This window comes from Podarcis cretensis (genome assembly GCF_951804945.1).
Source record: "Podarcis cretensis genome assembly, chromosome: 12".
Classification (NCBI taxonomy): domain Eukaryota; kingdom Metazoa; phylum Chordata; class Lepidosauria; order Squamata; family Lacertidae; genus Podarcis; species Podarcis cretensis.
The window spans coordinates 45,739,262-45,757,119 of NC_137181.1; the positions used below are offsets into that span (position 1 = coordinate 45,739,262).

Below are 17,858 nucleotides of genomic sequence, written 5' to 3' on the forward strand. Positions count from 1 at the left end.
CATTGTTTGTGGTTGCCATCCCACCCCCCACTTTCCCCAGGCATGGGTAGAGAACCCAGGAAATAAAGGAATGTTTTGTCCTTGTATTGGGCTTACGATAAAGATGCAAGCAGCACATTGCTGCTAAGGAATAGTGTAAAAACCCCACAGGAACCCTCATGATGTTCATGGAGAAAAGGCATAGTTTCTTTCACTTCCCATTGTGCATTCTGCCGGAGGCAACAGCAGTTAAGGTTGGCATTTTCTGCAAAAGCCAGTTCACAGGTTACATTTGAGGTGGTATTAAAGTTTTATCTGTGCCGTCTTATTTGATGGCTGCATTCACAGATTACCAATGGGTTCTGTAGTCATCAAGCAATGAGCATGTGTATGTCTCTCAGACCACAGAATTCTCTGATTACTCTGTTAATGACAATCTTATCCTGGAGATCTGATAAAGGCCTCACGTATTTTGTTCTTTAACCGGGCAGCACCAACCAAGTATTTTACACAGAGAAGAAACAAACAGTTTTTACCTTTTCATTTTTTGGTGCAAGTGAATGTGAATACCGGCAATTTGCTCTCTGACAACCATTCAATGTATTGAAATGAATTCTGCAGACTCCACGGGGTAGATAACTCAATCCTAGGTAAGTCTGCAATGCAACCAAAGAGAAGTCTTTCATTTCCCTCTCAGAATTCTCATTTGAAAACCAAAAACACACACACATATGGTACACATATTTTGGGATTTATGTGCATTTAGCAGGGTATGGACTACTTCACACATAGCACAAAGTGTCATAGTTTGATTAACCTAACAATGTAAAAAAGTTCCTTCCAGTAGCACCTTAAAGACCAACTAAGTTAGTTCTTGGTATGAGCTTTCGTGTGCATGCACACTTCTTCAGATACGAAGTAAAATTCTTCAGATACGAAGAAGTGGTATCTGAAGAAGTGTGCATGCACACGAAAGCTCATACCAAGAACTAACTTAGTTGGTCTTTAAGGTGCTACTGGAAGGAACTTTTTTATTTTGTTTTGACTATGGCAGACCAACACGGCTACCTATCTGTAACTAACCTAACAATGGTTTACTTGAATGTACAAACCTAGCCCAGCAAACTAATTATAGCTTATTTTTCTACAAACAAACCATGAGGAGAAACCATGATTTGTTATTGGCTTATGAAGCATGGCTTGTTTCTGAGGGAGTGGGTACATTGCCTTGGGGTACTAATGGATCCTTTGCTGTTGTTTGACGCTCAGATGGCCTCAGTAGGGTGGATAGTCTTGCATCAGCTTTCAAGCTAGTAGATTTGGGTCTGAGAACCAGGAGAGTGGCTTAGAATCATAGACTTGTAGAGTTGGAAGGGACCCTGATTATGCTAAATTTTCAAAAATTATGAATCAAATGTCTCTAGCAGCTATATACCTTAAGTCAAAAACTTTATATAAAAGCAGGACAGTTGAAAACAGGATGACTAAACCCTATGAAAGAGAAACCTCAAACAAGCATGTAAATTGTGTCTAACTGTTTAAAGCCGTTTAAACTAGCTTTAAATGGTTGTTAACAATGTAAATGCTTAAATGGTAGCTAAACTTATGCTTAGTTGCAGAAATTTATGAATTTTAAGGACTTACCATAACATTTTTTTTTAAACTGTTGGGATATGATGGCTGCAAAAGAGGACCTTTCCCTGAGAACCTGAAATCTAAGATTGAAGAAAAAAATCCTCCTAAACTGAATGAAATAGCCATAAGTCATGATTATACATTATAAACTTCACTTATCTTATCCCAGAGATGACTGACAACTAAAGCTTTCATTTCCTGTTCACTGACAAGTTAAACTCTTTTCAAGTACCATGAGCAATAACAAATCTTAAATGAAATTTGCCACACTGGAAGGCAAATTCTGCAATTTTCAAACTGATTCCGTGTCAGCGTAACAAAGAGTGATTTCTTTATGTTGATATTGCATCTATGCAGGTACTGTACACCTTAACACATACATTTTCTTTTATGTATGCTTTTTCAGATGTTGCAGTATATAGACAGTGGCCTGGTTCACACACAACTCTAAATCATGGTTTGTTTAGCCAAAGTGTGTTTGTTCAAATATCTGGACCCTGCCCATCAGATTAGCCATGGTTTTCTAGCAGCAAACCATGATCTGAAGCAAAGATCTGTTGTTACCTTATAAACCAAAGGATCCCTGACCATTAGGTCCAGTCGTGACCGACTCTGGGGTTGCGGCGCTCATCTCGCTTTATTGGCCGAGGGAGCTGGCATTTGTCCGCAGACAGCTTCCGGGTCATGTGGCCAGCATGACTAAGCCACTTCTGGCGAACCAGAGCAGCACACGGAAATGCCGTTTACCTTCCCACCGGAGCGGTACCTATTTATCTACTTGCACTTTGACGTGCTTTTGAACTGCTAGGCAGGATCAGGGACCGAGCAACGGGAGCTCACCCCGTTGTGGGGATTCGAACTGCCGACCTTCTGATCGGCAAGTCCTAGGCTCTGTGGTTTAACCCACAGCGCCACCCGCGTCCACCTTATAAACCACTAGTTGTTTAACTACATTTTAGAGCCATGTCTTAACCAAACAGACTTGCTTAAGCATGGTTTGTTTTGCCACCCCACCTTAGACACTTGCCAAGCTAGAGGAGTAGTTGTGGTTGGTTTAGCATTATATGCCAACAGTCAGTGTATTACATTGATATCTTACACACAAGTAATGCATTTTTGAAATTATTTTGTGTGTAGCTGTTCTTTATCTTTTGGTCACATAGCTCTTCAACATCCTAAGAGAAGTACAAGAACTATTTGGAAGAATTAAATGGTTTTACTAGTAGGGTAGCAAACTTGTGGTCCTCCATGTTGTTGGACCCACAACTGTACCCCTACAACAGTCTTTAAACTTGTTGTTTATATGCATTCCTATATTGTTGTTTATATGCATTCCTATATTCCCAGAGGATACAATACCTCTGCGTTAAAAAAAAGTGAGAGGAATGCTTCATTTTAACTATGACATTCTGTAATTTATTTTAAGTCTTTGAAGGATGTCTCAACAGAAGGAAACCTTTGGGCTATTTCAATACCCCATTCTGACTTCTGGGGTGACAACCTTTGAAAGATTTTTAATTCTATTGTAAAGCTGTAACTCTGAAGAATCCAAGTAAGCATGATTAGGTACACAGAAAATGCAGTTCTAGTCACATAGGGTCAAATTTACAGACATTAAAATCATCTGGGCTCTTTGACTGCAATAGGATCTGGCCTGCACCCTACTTTACACGCATGACCATATTTCTCAAGATTTTATCTAATCAGGATCTAACTCAATATGGTGACTAGAATCCAAAACATGTAAGGACACTCGTGGAGGTTCATTGTGTGTTTTTTACTCTCTGAACGCAAATCTCCTACCATAGCAAACTACTTTTGAAGTTTCCTTGTTTTCAAAAACAGTTTTGTAATGCCAAAGCTTTATTGAGTGCAGAGAACTAGTTACATGGTTCTCTGAGTCTTCGCCAATGAAAATAGAAATGGCACTCAAACGTTATCCTAAATATACATAATAATGCACCGATTCAGTAATTTATTTCACTGTCATCTTTAGAATTTGTTTAGCTAACTTTCCATAGTATTTTAATTGGATGGCCATTTTAGCTAAACAAAGATACATTTATATTAAATCTCAACTAACGGTTGCCTTGGCAAGGGCAAATCTAGAACCCAAGTACAATTAAGCTAAGAACCCTCTGATCTGGATACAGAAGGTAGAACTAAGTGAAACAGGCAACAGAAAGGAAACTCCAGATGTTAATTCCAAGCTTTAATACAGAATCACCTTACTTTTCCTAGGTTGGATTTTAACTTTTATAAACATAAAGTAACAAGCACACCCATCCACATACATTTGCACCAGGTACACAGACATCATGGCCAAACCATTTATGCCTCTGGAAGGTGCTGTGGGCTCACACACTCCTGCCTCTCCCAACACATTGTTTATGTCATGGTTTGCAGAAACCAGTTTGTTGCCACATCTGAAATGGGAAAACTATGGTTACCACTACCACCAGAATCCACTGCCCACTTCAGCTGTGGTTTAGACTGTGGTTCCCACAGAATGGAAGGGACGTTTAGGATTACCTAGTCCAAACCCTTGCAATGCAGGAATAGGCAGCTGTCCCTTGTGGGGATCAAACCTGCTACCTTGGTGTTATCAGCACCACTCTGTAACCAACTGAGCTATCCAGCATGGGCAAACTATAGCTAGCAGTAATAGCTTGTCTAGTTCAAATATTATGAGATTATGGCTGTGAGCCAGGAAATGGAGGAAATCAGCACGCATGAGAGAGCCCACAGGTTTTTCCTGCAAACCAAATCCTGTCAATGAAATAGACCTTTATACAGACACAGAAAAGTAGCACTGTAGTAGTACCATAAAACGAAAATGTGTAGGTATTTTGAACTAATACAATACCATGCACCCACGGTTTCACTGCTGTGACTTGCTGCCGGGGATCAGTTTTCATAGCAGGAAGTGTCAATTCTAGCTGATGATCATGGCTCATAGATTCAATGTACTGAGCCCTCTCACTAAATTCCAAATGAAGAAAAAGATGCTTATTTGACTAATAATACAAAAACTTTGTATCTTTTATTTAAAAATTAGCACAATAAAATAAATTATATTTTCTATACCCAAGCACACCTCCCTTGTGGAGGAGAGGAGGCTGCTCCTACTGATTGCAAAGATACACATAGCAAGTGAGCTGGGAATGAGAATAAATGTGAGCAGATAGATGGGATGAACTGGGCATAGCATTTATTACTTCTGGATCAGTACCATCTAAATTGCTGTAACCTGCCCTGGGACCAGCTGATGAGGCAATAATTTTTATTATTATTAATCCTCCTCCATTGACTTTATTGGTTAGGGTTCTGCTCCACAGCACTTGTGTTGTGAAGTTCCATAAGGCTCCATGCTATTTTACATCTATGTAAAATCACTATGTAATGCAATACACCAGGGGTAGGCAACCTAGGGCCAGAGGGCCAGATGTGGCCCAATCGCCTTCTCAATCCGGCCGGCAGACGGTCCAGAAATCAGCGTGTTTTTACATGAGTAGAATGTGTCCTTTTATTTAAAATGCACCTCTGGGTTATTTGTGGGGCCTGCCTGGTGTTTTTACATGAGTAGAATGTGTGCTTTTATTTAAAATGCATCTCTGGGTTATTTGTGGGGCATAGGAATTCGTTCTCCCCCCCCCCCCCAAAAAAAATATAGTCTGGCCCACCACATGGTCTGAGGGACAGTGGACCAGCCCATGGCTGAAAAAAGTTGCTGACCCCTGACATACACTGTTCTGGAGCGACAACCACCCAGTAATATTTCTCCTTTTCAAACTCAGATGAAGTGGTCAATGTGCTCAATAGGTGGCAAAGATCAGTAATAGACTAGAAGAAGGTGAGCAACCTGCAGTTCAATCTAGGCAGGCCAAAATTACTACTGACAGGCTGCTTGCGTGAATTGAGAAGTGGCCTTTCAACACGTTCTGTATCAAGTTGCTGTTAAACCCTGCACTAACTCTTAATGCTTTTCATGCTGTGGCATGAATTGCTTTCCAGCAACTGCAAAAACATGGACAGTTATTATTAAACTACTGAGAATGCATTGCACATGGGGCTGCCTTTGAAGACTGCTCAGAACCTCAACTGGTTCGTAACACTGCTGCTTCAATTACATATCAAAGCTGGTGAAGTGGAACATCTTGCCAGTTTTAACACAGTTCCAATGGCTTCAAGTATGGACTTCTCAAGAATGGCTTCAATTCAACGTTCCTTTTAAGGCATAAAGAAATAAAATACTGTGGGAAGAGGTTATTTGTTTTGGTTTGTGACTATGTGATGTATTTTTGTGTTTTTATATCGTAAACTGTCCTGTGATTATTGGATGAAGGGTGGTATAGGAAATATAATAATATAATGTAATAATGTAATGTAATAATAATATAATATAATATAATATAATATAATATAATATAATATAATATAATATAATATAACAATATAATAATATAATAATATATAATACATAGCTTGATACTCAGGTAGCTTAAAGGACAATTTGCTAGGCATGTGGGGAAAGGCTCATTTTGTTTGTGGTGCCTCAGTTCTATAATGCTCTCCCCAAGGGGAGCTTCTGACCAGCCATTTTATCTCTAACTTCTACGTGTCTAATCTTGAATATAAGACCTGAGAAAAAGGTTTGAAGATAAAATGTCGTCCTTTCACTTAACTAGGACTACTTAAACTCATACACACATTTTTGCAGTGTCCTGAATCTCTGCTTCTTCTTTCACAGTTGAAATTTTGTACTGTAAGATTAAAAAGGTTGTAATTCAGTTAAAATAAACAGAAACTCATGTTTCATTTAATAACTTTCTCTTTTTGTTCATAGAATATTCAAGCGGACAAAGTGTGGTTGCTGTTTATGGTTCTACAATGTCTAAGTCCAACTCCCTATTGCAGGATGTCCTATTTATGAAACAATACCAACAAAAGCCTACCAAAGTCGTCTTCAAATCTAGAATGGAAGGAAGATCCATGGCTTCCCTCTATAGCTCACAGTATTGCTAGACCCATAAGTTAATAAAAGAACAAATCATTTTTTAACGTTCATCCAATTTCCTTGTTTTGCTTAATTTTGATTTACACACTTAAGATTCACAGCACAGTTTCAGATTTATGAAAGAGAAATTAAAAGTACCATGCTGGTCTACAACAGTACATCTAATGAATCTCATTGTATTAAAACAGCATACAGATATCTCTAAGGCTAGGCATAGGCAAACTTGGCAAACTCAGATGTTTTGGGACTACAACTCCCATCATCCCTAGCTAACAGGACCAGTGGTCAGGGATGATGGGAGTTGTGGTCCCAAAACATCTGGAGGGCAGAGTTTGCCTATGCCTAAGGCTGTAACCCGATGCACACATAATTGGAAGTTAGAACTGCCCAATTTCAGTGGGACATACTTTTAAGTAAACATGCATTGGATTGTGCTGTATGTAGTGCAATTTACTACAGTACTTGACAAAAGTTCCCTCAAATAAATGACTCTTCTGCAACACTACCTTTTATAAACAAAAAATTAATTCACTTCAGTACCTTTTCATTTGTGTTAGAACTCTTTAAAACATCATCTGATTCGCTCAACTGCCCATCCTCAAAACAGGATTCAGCTACACCTCCTGTAGAACTTATTTCACATAGGAATTCTGATTTACTTCCATCTACTGGAAAAAATGCAACACATACTGCTGAAACATAGTAAAATTAAGAACAGAATGCTTAACTATGAAGTTGGGCATATTACTGGTGAGTTTTTTAAATGATGACCCTTCTTACAAAGTATCCAGTAGTACTGTACTAGTACTGTCCAGTCGCGGGCGACTCTGGGGTTGCGGCGCTCATCTTGCTTTACTGGCTGAGGGAGCCGGGGTTTGTCCGCAGACAGCTTCTGGGTCATGTGGCCAGGAGCTCACCCCATCGAGGGGATTCGAACCACCGAACTTCTGATAGGCAAGCCCTAGGCTCTGTGGTTTAGACCACAGCACCACCTGCGTTCCATTAACGTTGCACAAGTTGTCATTTTCTCCTTAATGTTGCATTTTTAAATTCCTGTTCTTACCTTCTGCCAGTGGAACACCAACATCTGTGAAAGACTCCAATGTTCCATCATACTGAATGGGATCTTCTCTGTAAGCAAGAAAATTTTAAAAAATGTTAAGTGAAGGAAAAGTTTTCTGAACCAATACCACTCATCTAACTAAAACACAATGAGTGCAGTAAGCCTGCCACAACTACCCTTAACAATCTGGGTCATGAGTTCTTTTGCCTAGAGTTCCTAGCACCATAAACTGTTTTTGAAAATTGGGCCTATTCAATCTAAGCCCCTTATACCTATCAATAAGCTCAGGAGGAAAATTTGATGACAATATTTGAATTTTATAGCAACAATCCCGGTGGGGAAAGGTGAGGCACATTCCTTTCTGCATTTCCCCAATAACCTTTCTTGCATTGTTATCATAGGACCCAAGTAAGATTCCTGAGACTGGTCCTATAAAGGAAGCTGGAGATTGGTTTGGGAGTTTAGATAAAAAGAATAGGGAGAGAATCCATAAGAATGTCCCCTTACTTGATTGTTTCCAGCCACTTAGTTCAATAAATGACTACGCCTACAGGAGATCCTCTCTTGGGATATTGCAAGATAAGAGATGTAAACCGATGGACCTTCAGTCCTTTGACATTATGGGACCCTAGCCCTGTCTTGTTAGTGAAATAGAAATAGTAGCAAACTTTAAATAACTCCTGCTGACCCATCTATTTAAACAGGTTTACCCTTGCTCATTAGATTCATCACACTGCTGTTTAGCAATTATTGATATTTAACTGAATGTTTTAATAATAAACTCTCTTTTTACTGAAGAATTTATTTGTAATTCTGGTTACAATGCTGTAAACAGCTTTATCTTTTCCTTTTTAATCTTATTGTGTTTTATGCAAACCACTTGGGTATTTTGTATATTAAGCAGTATATAAATATAGTCATACCTCGGGTTACAGACACTTTGGGTTGTGTGAGTTCGAGTTGCGCACCGCGCCGAACCCGGAAGTACCGGAATGGGTTACTTCCGGGTTTCGGCGCTTGCGCAGAAGTGCTAAATCGCGCTTTACACATGCGCAGACGCTGCGGGTTGCAAACATGCTTCCAGCACGGATCACATTCGCAACCCGAGCGTCCACTGTATTAGAATAAGAAACATAACTTTGGAGCTAAAGAGACCGGGAATGCATATATTACAGTGGTACCTCGGGTTATATGCTTCAGGTTACAGACTCCGCTAACCCAGAAATAGTACCTTGGGTTAAGAACTTTGCTTCAGGATGAGAACAGAAATTGTGCAGCAGCGGCGCAGCAGGCCCCATTAGCTAAAGTGGTGCTTCAGGTTAAGAACAGTTTCAGGTTAAGAACAGACCTCCAGAATGAATTAAGTTCTTAACCCGAGGTACCACTGTATATACAATATAGTCTTCCACCTCTTAGCTCAGTTCAACAAGTAGTGCCTTACCAAAGAAAGCTGTTTTATTAACCAGGCTGAGTTTTCATTTATGATAATTTAATAATAGGTTCTGGCATTTGGGTATCAGATTAGAATTGACTCTTCATCCTACAGGTGTAACAATAGTGGTATTTTAAAACAGAAAATAAAATTTTAAATGTGTCTAAAAGAATCACAAACTGTACCTTAAAGCTAAGGGCAGTAATATCTTGCCATTCAAATTTGAACATGGAGACCTGCATGCAAAAGCTAGAACCGTTACTTTGTACTGATTTTGTTTAGCTACGAAAGAGATATGCCCACTTAACTGGGTAATTTATTATAGAATTATTTATTGTTTTGTGTTTTCTTGTTTTATTATTGTTAGAAATGATTCTGTCTTTTTAAGTATTCTTAGTCAACTGAAGATTCTTTTCTGAGCCTTAGGCATTAAAACATGTGCAGTTTTAGCTGGAGAATTTAGCATAGTTAAGATTCACAAAAGACGTATACAAGATTTGTTTTTAAAGGCTTTCACCTGCCTAGTGTGGCAAGTTACCAGTCGTAAAGCTGTTATGTATTCTAAACACATCCCTCCAAAGGGATCACAACTTCATAAAGATGCTTCACAATACAGGAAAAGCAAATGTAGGATTATCACATTTGGGAGTATTGATGGTAGGCTGAACTATTCACTACTGCCCACACAACATATTATGTATGCAGTAGATGGCTTAAATTATTTGCCATTCTGCCTTGGTTGTATTCTATTGATAGACATGATTAAATGATATAAATGATACATTTTTATGATATAAATGATACATTCTATTAACTATGTCAAGCAAGCATATTCATCGTTGGCTAACCACAAATCTAACTACTGAATACCTAGCAAATGGGGGAGCCACTAGGGGGCGCATTGGAAGATGGCCGACAGTACCATCTTTCCGACCCACACAGGGTAATTAAGAGGCTGTTATGGGAGTAGGCAGCCTCCCTTGTTGCCCCAAGGAAATGGGGAACACTGCCCTTGCCTGCTGTGCCCATAAATCACCCCCTAATTCGAAAGAAGGGGGTGAGGGCCCTAGGCAGAATGCCCCCGTGTGGACCTCAGCTCTCCTGGACGCTGTCTCTGATCGTGCACTAGTTGCAGCAATTTGGAATAATTAATTACAAAAGAAGCAAATGCACATATTTCAAGTGAAGGGGAGTGAAGTCTGCTAATTTAAGTGACCTCTGCGAAAGAAGACGACGGGCTGGAGAAACAGGAATATTTTACGATGAAGATACACCAAAGGCAGGGTATGTTGACAACGGGACTGAATGGGGGGGGGGCGACCTTTTTTACTTTTCTTCTATGTGATTTACAAGAACCCCTCCTCATTAGAACCATCGGTTGAACTGACCCAAGCAGGATGATTAAGGTCTGTGTGGAGATAAACTTTAACCAAAACTATGCCTTATGGAGACCGAGAAGCAATAAGAGCTTTTGGAATGGCGCAGCAATTAATTCTGAGTCGCCATCTTGCCAAAGGATTTACAGCCGGGAGGAAGAATGGACTTGTTTTTAGACTGCATTCCTAGTGAATCTCCTCAGAGGTTTTGAGAAAGGAGGCAGATTGGTGAAGATTAATGACGCTAAGACTGTTTTGATGTATGGAAGTGATGTTATATGGAAAACGTCTGGATATGGCTACTGGATAAAAAAAATATATATCCACGCAGGATTACAAACTGTTCTAACCAGCTTGCGGAGACTATCAGAGGTCACAAAGAGAAAGGAAAAATATACGAAAATAACAACAAGAGATGTGGAAAAATAATAAGAAAGGACTGGATAGTACTGTGAACATCATAAGGTTAGATTTGTGGACATTAAAACAGCAGTAAGAAGCAAGAAGTTGATTGAATCCCTTCGGAACTTGAAATATGGGTACCCCCAACAAAAATTTAAAATTCGGCTGTGTAATTTGGAATTTATGTAATTTGGTTTGATTTGATGTGATTGATCGGTTAATAAAAAATTATTCTTAAAAAAAGAAGAATACCTAGCAAATGAAATTAAGCTACCGGTAAGTAAGCTTTAGCTAAAACGGTTTACTGCAGCTCAATAGAAAAGTATTTCTAAATGCTATGTTACTACAAAGAACAATCTTCAAATGAAAAATATTAAGATAATTTGACGAGGCTATTTAGTTCTACTGTCAATTGCAAAAGACCATTTTATACTGCCTCTCACCAGCATAAATGTGTTTCAAACTTCACTTTCAATTGTTACTCTTATAGTCTTACTTTTTACTTTTATCACTGGGTTAAAATAATAAAAATAAAAAGCAGAACAATCCATTATTGCTAATCCTCAATTCTCACTGTAAATCCCAAACTATTACTGTAAATCCTACATAATATACTTAGTAGAAGCAAATCACATTTTTTAGTACAGTGGTGCCTCGCAAGACGAAATTAATCCGTTCCGTGAGTCTCTTCGTCTAGCGGTTTTTTCGTCTTGCGAAGCACGGCTATTAGCGGCTTAGCAGCTTTAAGAAAAAGGAAAAAAACTCACAAGAACTCGCAAGACGTTTCGTCTTGCGAAGCAAGCCCATAGGGAAATTCGTCTTGCAGAATGACTCAAAAGACGGAAAACTCTTTCGTCTAGCGAGTTTTTCGTCTTGCGAGGCCTTCGTCTTGCGGGGCACCACTGTAACTGTCTAACCTCAAAGTCACTAAATTGTTTAAGGCTAGCTAAAGCACGAGGGACGCGGGTGGCGTTGTGGGTTAAACCACAGAGCCTAGGACTTGCCAATCAGAAGGTTGGCGGTTCAAATCCCCGCGACGGGGTGAGCTTCCGTTACTCGGTCCCTGCTCCTGCCAACCTAGTAGTTCGAAAGCACGTCAAAGTGCAAGTAGGTACTGCTCCGGCAGGAAGGTAAACGACGTTTCCGTGCACTGCTCTGGTTCACCAGAAGTGGCTTAGTCATGCTGGCCACATAACCCGAAAGCTGTATGCAGGCTCCCTCAGCCAATAAAGCGAGATGAGTGCCACAACCCCAGACCTAATGGTCAGGGGTCCCTTTACCTTTACCTAGCTAAAGCACAAGCATCTAATAACTCAAAACACTTACTATATAAATTATTTCCAGAAGACATGCTTACCTTGGACAGCAATCCAAATGTCTCTTCTGTGGAAGCTGAGGGGGTTCCAGTTCTACTTCCATTTCTTCCTTTATGGAAATGCTGACATTCAAGTTGGTTTGGGTACAATGCCCTTTGTCTTCTTCCTTGGTTTCTCCAAACAGATCAGGGTCATCCTGAATTACATCAATCACAAGAACATCATCTTCATAAGCCTTAACAACCTCTGCAGAGAAGTTAGCTTTGTCCTGTGCAAAGTTATTGCTGTAATTACTTTCATCATTAGTTGGCACTTCCAATACCGCAGAAGGGTTGTGGTTTTGAATCTCCATATAACCAGTACTCAAAGCGTCAGGATTATCTTTTAAATCTGCTAATTCCAATTCTCTCTCATGGGAAGTCTTCACACCTTCATTATGAACACTTGTCTCTTTATAAAGGCTTTCAAGAACCTTGTCAAATTGGTCTGCATTTTCTTCTAGGACAGTAATTCCATTAACTTCTTTTGACTTGAACTGATGTCTAGAATGCACATTGGACGAAGTCTCTTTATCTCTGGCTTTCTTCACTGACACAGTAGAATCTAGGATGTCCAAAGGACTGCAAACATCTCTTCTTGACAATCTAGTATATTCTGTTTTTCTGGATTCATTTTTATCCTTCAGTAAAGGAATTTTGAAATTTGATAGGTTCCCTTTGATTAGTGGTTCTTGTTTGAGAACTGAGGTCTTCCTATGTTTTCCACTGTCGGAACAAACACCATTATGAGTATCTATAGAACTATTTCTCTTTGCTATACTTCCTTTCTTTTTAGCCTCTTTTGCTGATGAATTTAAAGCTCTTTTTGATTTCTTTACATTTTTAGTGCTAGATGATCTGCAATGTTTAGGTCTCTCCTCCATACCCATAGAGGAACTTCTGCTGTCGTTAGCAGTAGCCGAGTGAGCCTTGCATATATCAACCACAGATTCTGGGTTTTCATTGGGAAGTTGCGTTTTATGATCCATTACCTTATATGCAGAAGCTTTGACAGTACAAGCCAATGGCTTATGTAGCTCTGCCTGGCCAGAGAGAATTACTGAATCAGAAACTCTTAAAAATTCTCTTTTTGAGTCTGATGCATGATTTTTACCAAACCACAAGTATGTTCTAGCACACGATTCACGGGGCCAAACATTTTTACCAGAAATTGGTACTGCTCTTTGACAGCTTTGTAGCTCCAATTTCTTTCTAACTTTATGTATTGTGTTTTCTTTGATGGTTCTTTTTTCTCTTTTCATACAGCCAGCAACATTATTGCTGTGGTTGGTAATTTTTTGACTGACTAATGTCTCCCTTAGAGAATTATCAACCAATTTATTACTACAGCAAATTTGTGGTTCTATTATGCTTAAGTCATTTTCCTTTTCAAGAATCTCTGATTTCTCAAAACCAATGGCACTGCATGTGATAAAGTGTGCTTTGCTCATCTCTGTACCGCAAGATAATTTGGCACGTTTATTTTGAGGTTTTTGAACCGCCTGCTCAAGAACAAAATCAGGTGTATGACCAAGTGAAGACAATAAAGTTGTTTCATTGTAGACTGGGTTTTCCAAAATCGTTGAACTTCTTACGGCAGTTTTACTCTCCATTTGTAATCCACATTCACTGTGTATATTCACACTTGTGAAAGCTTCCTGGTCTGTTTTTTCCAGATCCTCAAGCACTTTAACCCCTTTGTTTAACTTTTTGAAATCTAAACACATTTTACTTTCCCTGGATCGCTTTCTATTTTGACATCTTGAGGAGTTCTTAGTATTTTGGCACATCTCTTTTTCAACCAATGTGCTTTTTTCTGGAAATGATTGTCCAGCTTGTACTATATTAGGGCTGCAACTCAAATCGTTCTGTCCCATACCCCCGCTAGAGAACAAAACCTTACACTGATCAAGTGCAACATGCAGAGATCCAGAGTGAACCTTACAGCTTTGGGTGGTCTCAAAATTCGTAGGTGTCAAGAGTGCCTTAATGTAACGACAGTCAAGCAATCTCACTACTGGAATAGTAGTCCTTTCTACTGTATATGGCAAAGTATTATGCCTAGAAAACCATTTGCATTCTTCATTTTGCTGCACTACCAGCGCATTTGTTTCCACATTTTCAGCTACTGTTATGTCCAAAAGCTGTGAACTGGCATTTGTAACAGGAAACAAGGAAGTATCCGCTCCAAAACAAGGGATGACAGGATCTTTGCTTTCAGTCTCATCCGATTTAGATACTGGAAGGCTTGCAGATTGCTGTAGCAGATTTTGTATATTGCAATCTTGAGAAGTACTCAGACCAGTCTTGTGAACTTTTCCATGCTGTATGCTTGAAAGTTCATGGACTTGCTCTCCTGAGTTAAAAAAGGGGATAGTAATTAATCTAATGTTGAATGCACTCTAATATACAAGGTTGGACTTTGCCGAAGCATATCTGTAATAAATATGTATTTTATAAAAATGCCTTTATAAAATGCAAGTGTAGTAACGACTAGCATATCTAACGGCTTAAAAATATAAAGCATAGTTCTCATCCACTATGGCTGGCATTCATTAGTACAGCAATTAGAGTAACAGAATTAGAAATACAGAATATAAGAATTACAGAATTGTAGAGTTGGAAGGGACCACAAGGGACATCTAGTCTAATCCCCTGCAATAAAGGAATCTTTCACCCAACATGGGGCTTGAACCCATGACCCTCAGATTAAGAGTTTCATGCTCTACTGACTGAGTTATGTATTTTGCTACTGGCTATATAAAATACTTGGTTGTTTTTTTTTAAAAAAAAGTTTTTTAAATTGCTAAAATATATTTGCAAGCATTTCCAGAATGGCAAAAAAATCACAATATTGGAAATTCAATGCAATACATAAAGAAAATTACACAAAATAGAATGCACACATATATACATACACACACATAATATAGGCAACATACCCAAAGAAGGAAATTTTTGTGAAATTGTAAATTCAAACTTGGCCACATTTGGTGATATCCCTAGTTAGCGTCTGTTAACAAGCATATTAAGTTTTCCCCATAGCTTAAGTGCATTGGTACCTCGGGTTAAGAACTTAATTCGTTCTGGAGGTCCGTTCTTAACCTGAAACTCTTCTTAACCTGAGGTACCACTTTAGCTAATGGGGCCTCCCGCTGCCGCGCAATTTCTGTTCTCATCCTGAAGCAAAGTTCTTAACCAGAGGTACTATTTCTGCGTTAGCGGAGTCTGTAACTTGAAGTGTCTGTAACCCGAGGTACCACTGTATAGGCTAAAACTGTGGTGCCTTACATTTTCGTTAGTCAAAAGTGAATCTAAATATGAATCAAAAGGAGCAATTTAATGGCTTCATGCAAATTGTAAACAGAAAGAGTGCTCCCTAGTCAGGGATGGAATTTCAGCCTCTTGTCTCCTCCAGCAAGAAGCTTGCTTTGTGAAGTGTCCCAATAAAATTACTGTACAATGGTTTCTAGCTTAAAGATTTCCTAGTTAACAGTATCCTAGTGTAAATATAAAGACTGTGATTTAGTTTTTATATTAAATTTGAAAAGGAATTAAGATTTTCAGGCTGTAAGAAAATAAAGGCTGGAGGGGAAGTTATGGTGAAAAAACATAACATACAAATACAAAGAAAAAGAGGGAATAAGCATCCTTACTAGATGTTCTGGTCTTTTTTTTAAGTTCAGTTGAAGTCACAATTTCATCCTTTCCATCTCTCTGTTTCTTAATACTACCATGTACTCTGGTTATCAGTAGATCCTCTGTGGGTCCACAATCCATCATTTTCTCCTCAAAGATCACTTGTCTACACCCAGGAACCTCTGAAACAGACTTCTCTGGTGTCCAGCTCAGGTTCTTATCATTTTCACACACCACTGATTTCAAAGACGCTCGGGTTACCATTTTATGCTTTCTTTTTTCTGCAGTGTTCCTATACCTTCCATTCTCTTCTAGATTTGCCACACACTTCAATAGGCATTTGCTATTTTGTTTTGGAACTTCTGCACCTACATGTAATTTTTCTAGATTCCCTGCAACAGAAGAATTCTCCTCACTTTCTCCCAAAGTTCTCGGGCTTACGCTCTGTATATCAGGCTTTAACTTAAAAGACAAGCACCCCCTATTTGTTCTTTGACTTTTCTCCGGGTTCCTAAAAGCTTTTTGCTCTTGCCAAACCAATTTAGTCTTCTTCCTCATGTTCCATGTTTTCTGGTGTGGTCCCGGTTCAGAACAGCTCTCGCTTTTCTGCAGTTCCCTAGTTACTTCCTGAGATTCTAGCCCTGTTACAGAACTCCTATCCTTTCCCATTAAGCAAAGAGCTGGTTTTAGGAAGGAACAGCTGTGCTTTTTCCTCAAGCTCCTTGCATTCTTCAAGCAACTTTGGATTTTTCGTTCAGGTTCCAACAAGGAACTCAGACTATTTCCCCCCGGTGTCGTATCTTTGTCATGAGATTCCATTCCCAGCAAGGATCTCTCTCTTTTCTTTCTAACCCATGATGCCAATTTAGTTTGCAAACAAACTCTAGAAGAAGAATCATTCTGCTGATCCGTCATACTCTGGACAGCCTTCTTTGAATTACGTCTCTCCACCAAAGCCATTTCCCCTTTCAATTTTATGCCCACATCATAATTACTGTCTGCTCCGATTGCGTTCCTTTCCCTAGTACTTTGCCCCTTCCTTCTTTTAGAGACAAATTCCTTGCTCTGCTGCTGCTTCTCCCTTAACTGTACTTCAGAACCAAGAACAATCGGGTTGCTTAAGTTACTAGCCGACAAAGAAAATGACTTTTCCTTGCAGCTGCTCTCATCTTTCTGAGAGTGATCTAGACTGCTGGATGGTTGCCCCCTTTCAGCTTCCATCCCTATTTCTGGCAACAACCAAACCGGCTGCTCTTTACTCTTTTGCACTTTTCGTACCATCATGGACTAATGGAACAAAGTGCTTTTTTTTTATTAAAAAAAAGTTATATTTTTCTAGAGACAGGCATATGTTTTATCACCTACAACACTCCTCTTTTTTAAAAAAAAATATCTTAGATTCACTTGAAGCTTATGCTCACCTACTTGCCAAATCGAGAGACATAAAATTAAAATATTTTTTCCAAAAAACAAAACAAAAACCCGCTTCCAAAGGACGTTCAAATTTAATTAAAAAAAGATGGAAGGGCCCTGCCACAGAAACTTGTCTTCCTCAGGCCACGACAGCGAAGACGTGTATAATATATTGTGTGTAAAGATAGCAACTGATTTAACCCTAGCTGCCCATCCCTTTCTTTTGAGGTACTTCAGGGCCTGCAGCCCCTTCAGTAGGAAAGCCAGAAAGAAGAAGCCCCCACAGCCGCTTTGCAGACCTGCGGAAATTGCGCGGCCCCGAGTCTCAACAACCGCCGCTGAACCGCTAAGAGAACCGGGGAACCCGCACTTCTGAATGACCTCCCCTCCCGCCCCACACACCAGCACCGCGACCCCCAAGCCACTTCCCGTCGCCCCCCTCAGAAATCCCGTTTCTCCCTCCCCTCAGTGCGCGCGTGCCACACACCCCACCCCGCCACCCTCACGCTCTATTGTAGGCCCGACCAAAAGCCTTCGGACTCCGGCCC

General features: G+C 39.6%; 1 protein-coding gene across 1 annotated transcript in view; it reads right to left on the reverse strand.

Annotated features, from left to right (window-relative positions):
* TOPAZ1 (testis and ovary specific TOPAZ 1) overlaps positions 1 to 17,799 on the reverse strand; it is a 38,282-nt gene extending 20,483 nt beyond the window's left edge. Inside the window, exons 1-8 of the mRNA XM_079947146.1 lie at positions 15,915 to 17,799; positions 12,262 to 14,614; positions 7,695 to 7,762; positions 7,172 to 7,299; positions 6,325 to 6,377; positions 4,481 to 4,596; positions 1,624 to 1,694; positions 516 to 635 (exon numbers count right to left, since the gene is read on the reverse strand). Of these exons, the coding sequence (XP_079803272.1) occupies positions 516 to 635; positions 1,624 to 1,694; positions 4,481 to 4,596; positions 6,325 to 6,377; positions 7,172 to 7,299; positions 7,695 to 7,762; positions 12,262 to 14,614; positions 15,915 to 17,181 (4,176 nt within the window). The 5' untranslated portion in view covers positions 17,182 to 17,799. The remainder of the gene's footprint in view (positions 1 to 515; positions 636 to 1,623; positions 1,695 to 4,480; positions 4,597 to 6,324; positions 6,378 to 7,171; positions 7,300 to 7,694; positions 7,763 to 12,261; positions 14,615 to 15,914) is intronic.
* Between the last annotated feature and the right edge of the window lie 59 nt (positions 17,800 to 17,858).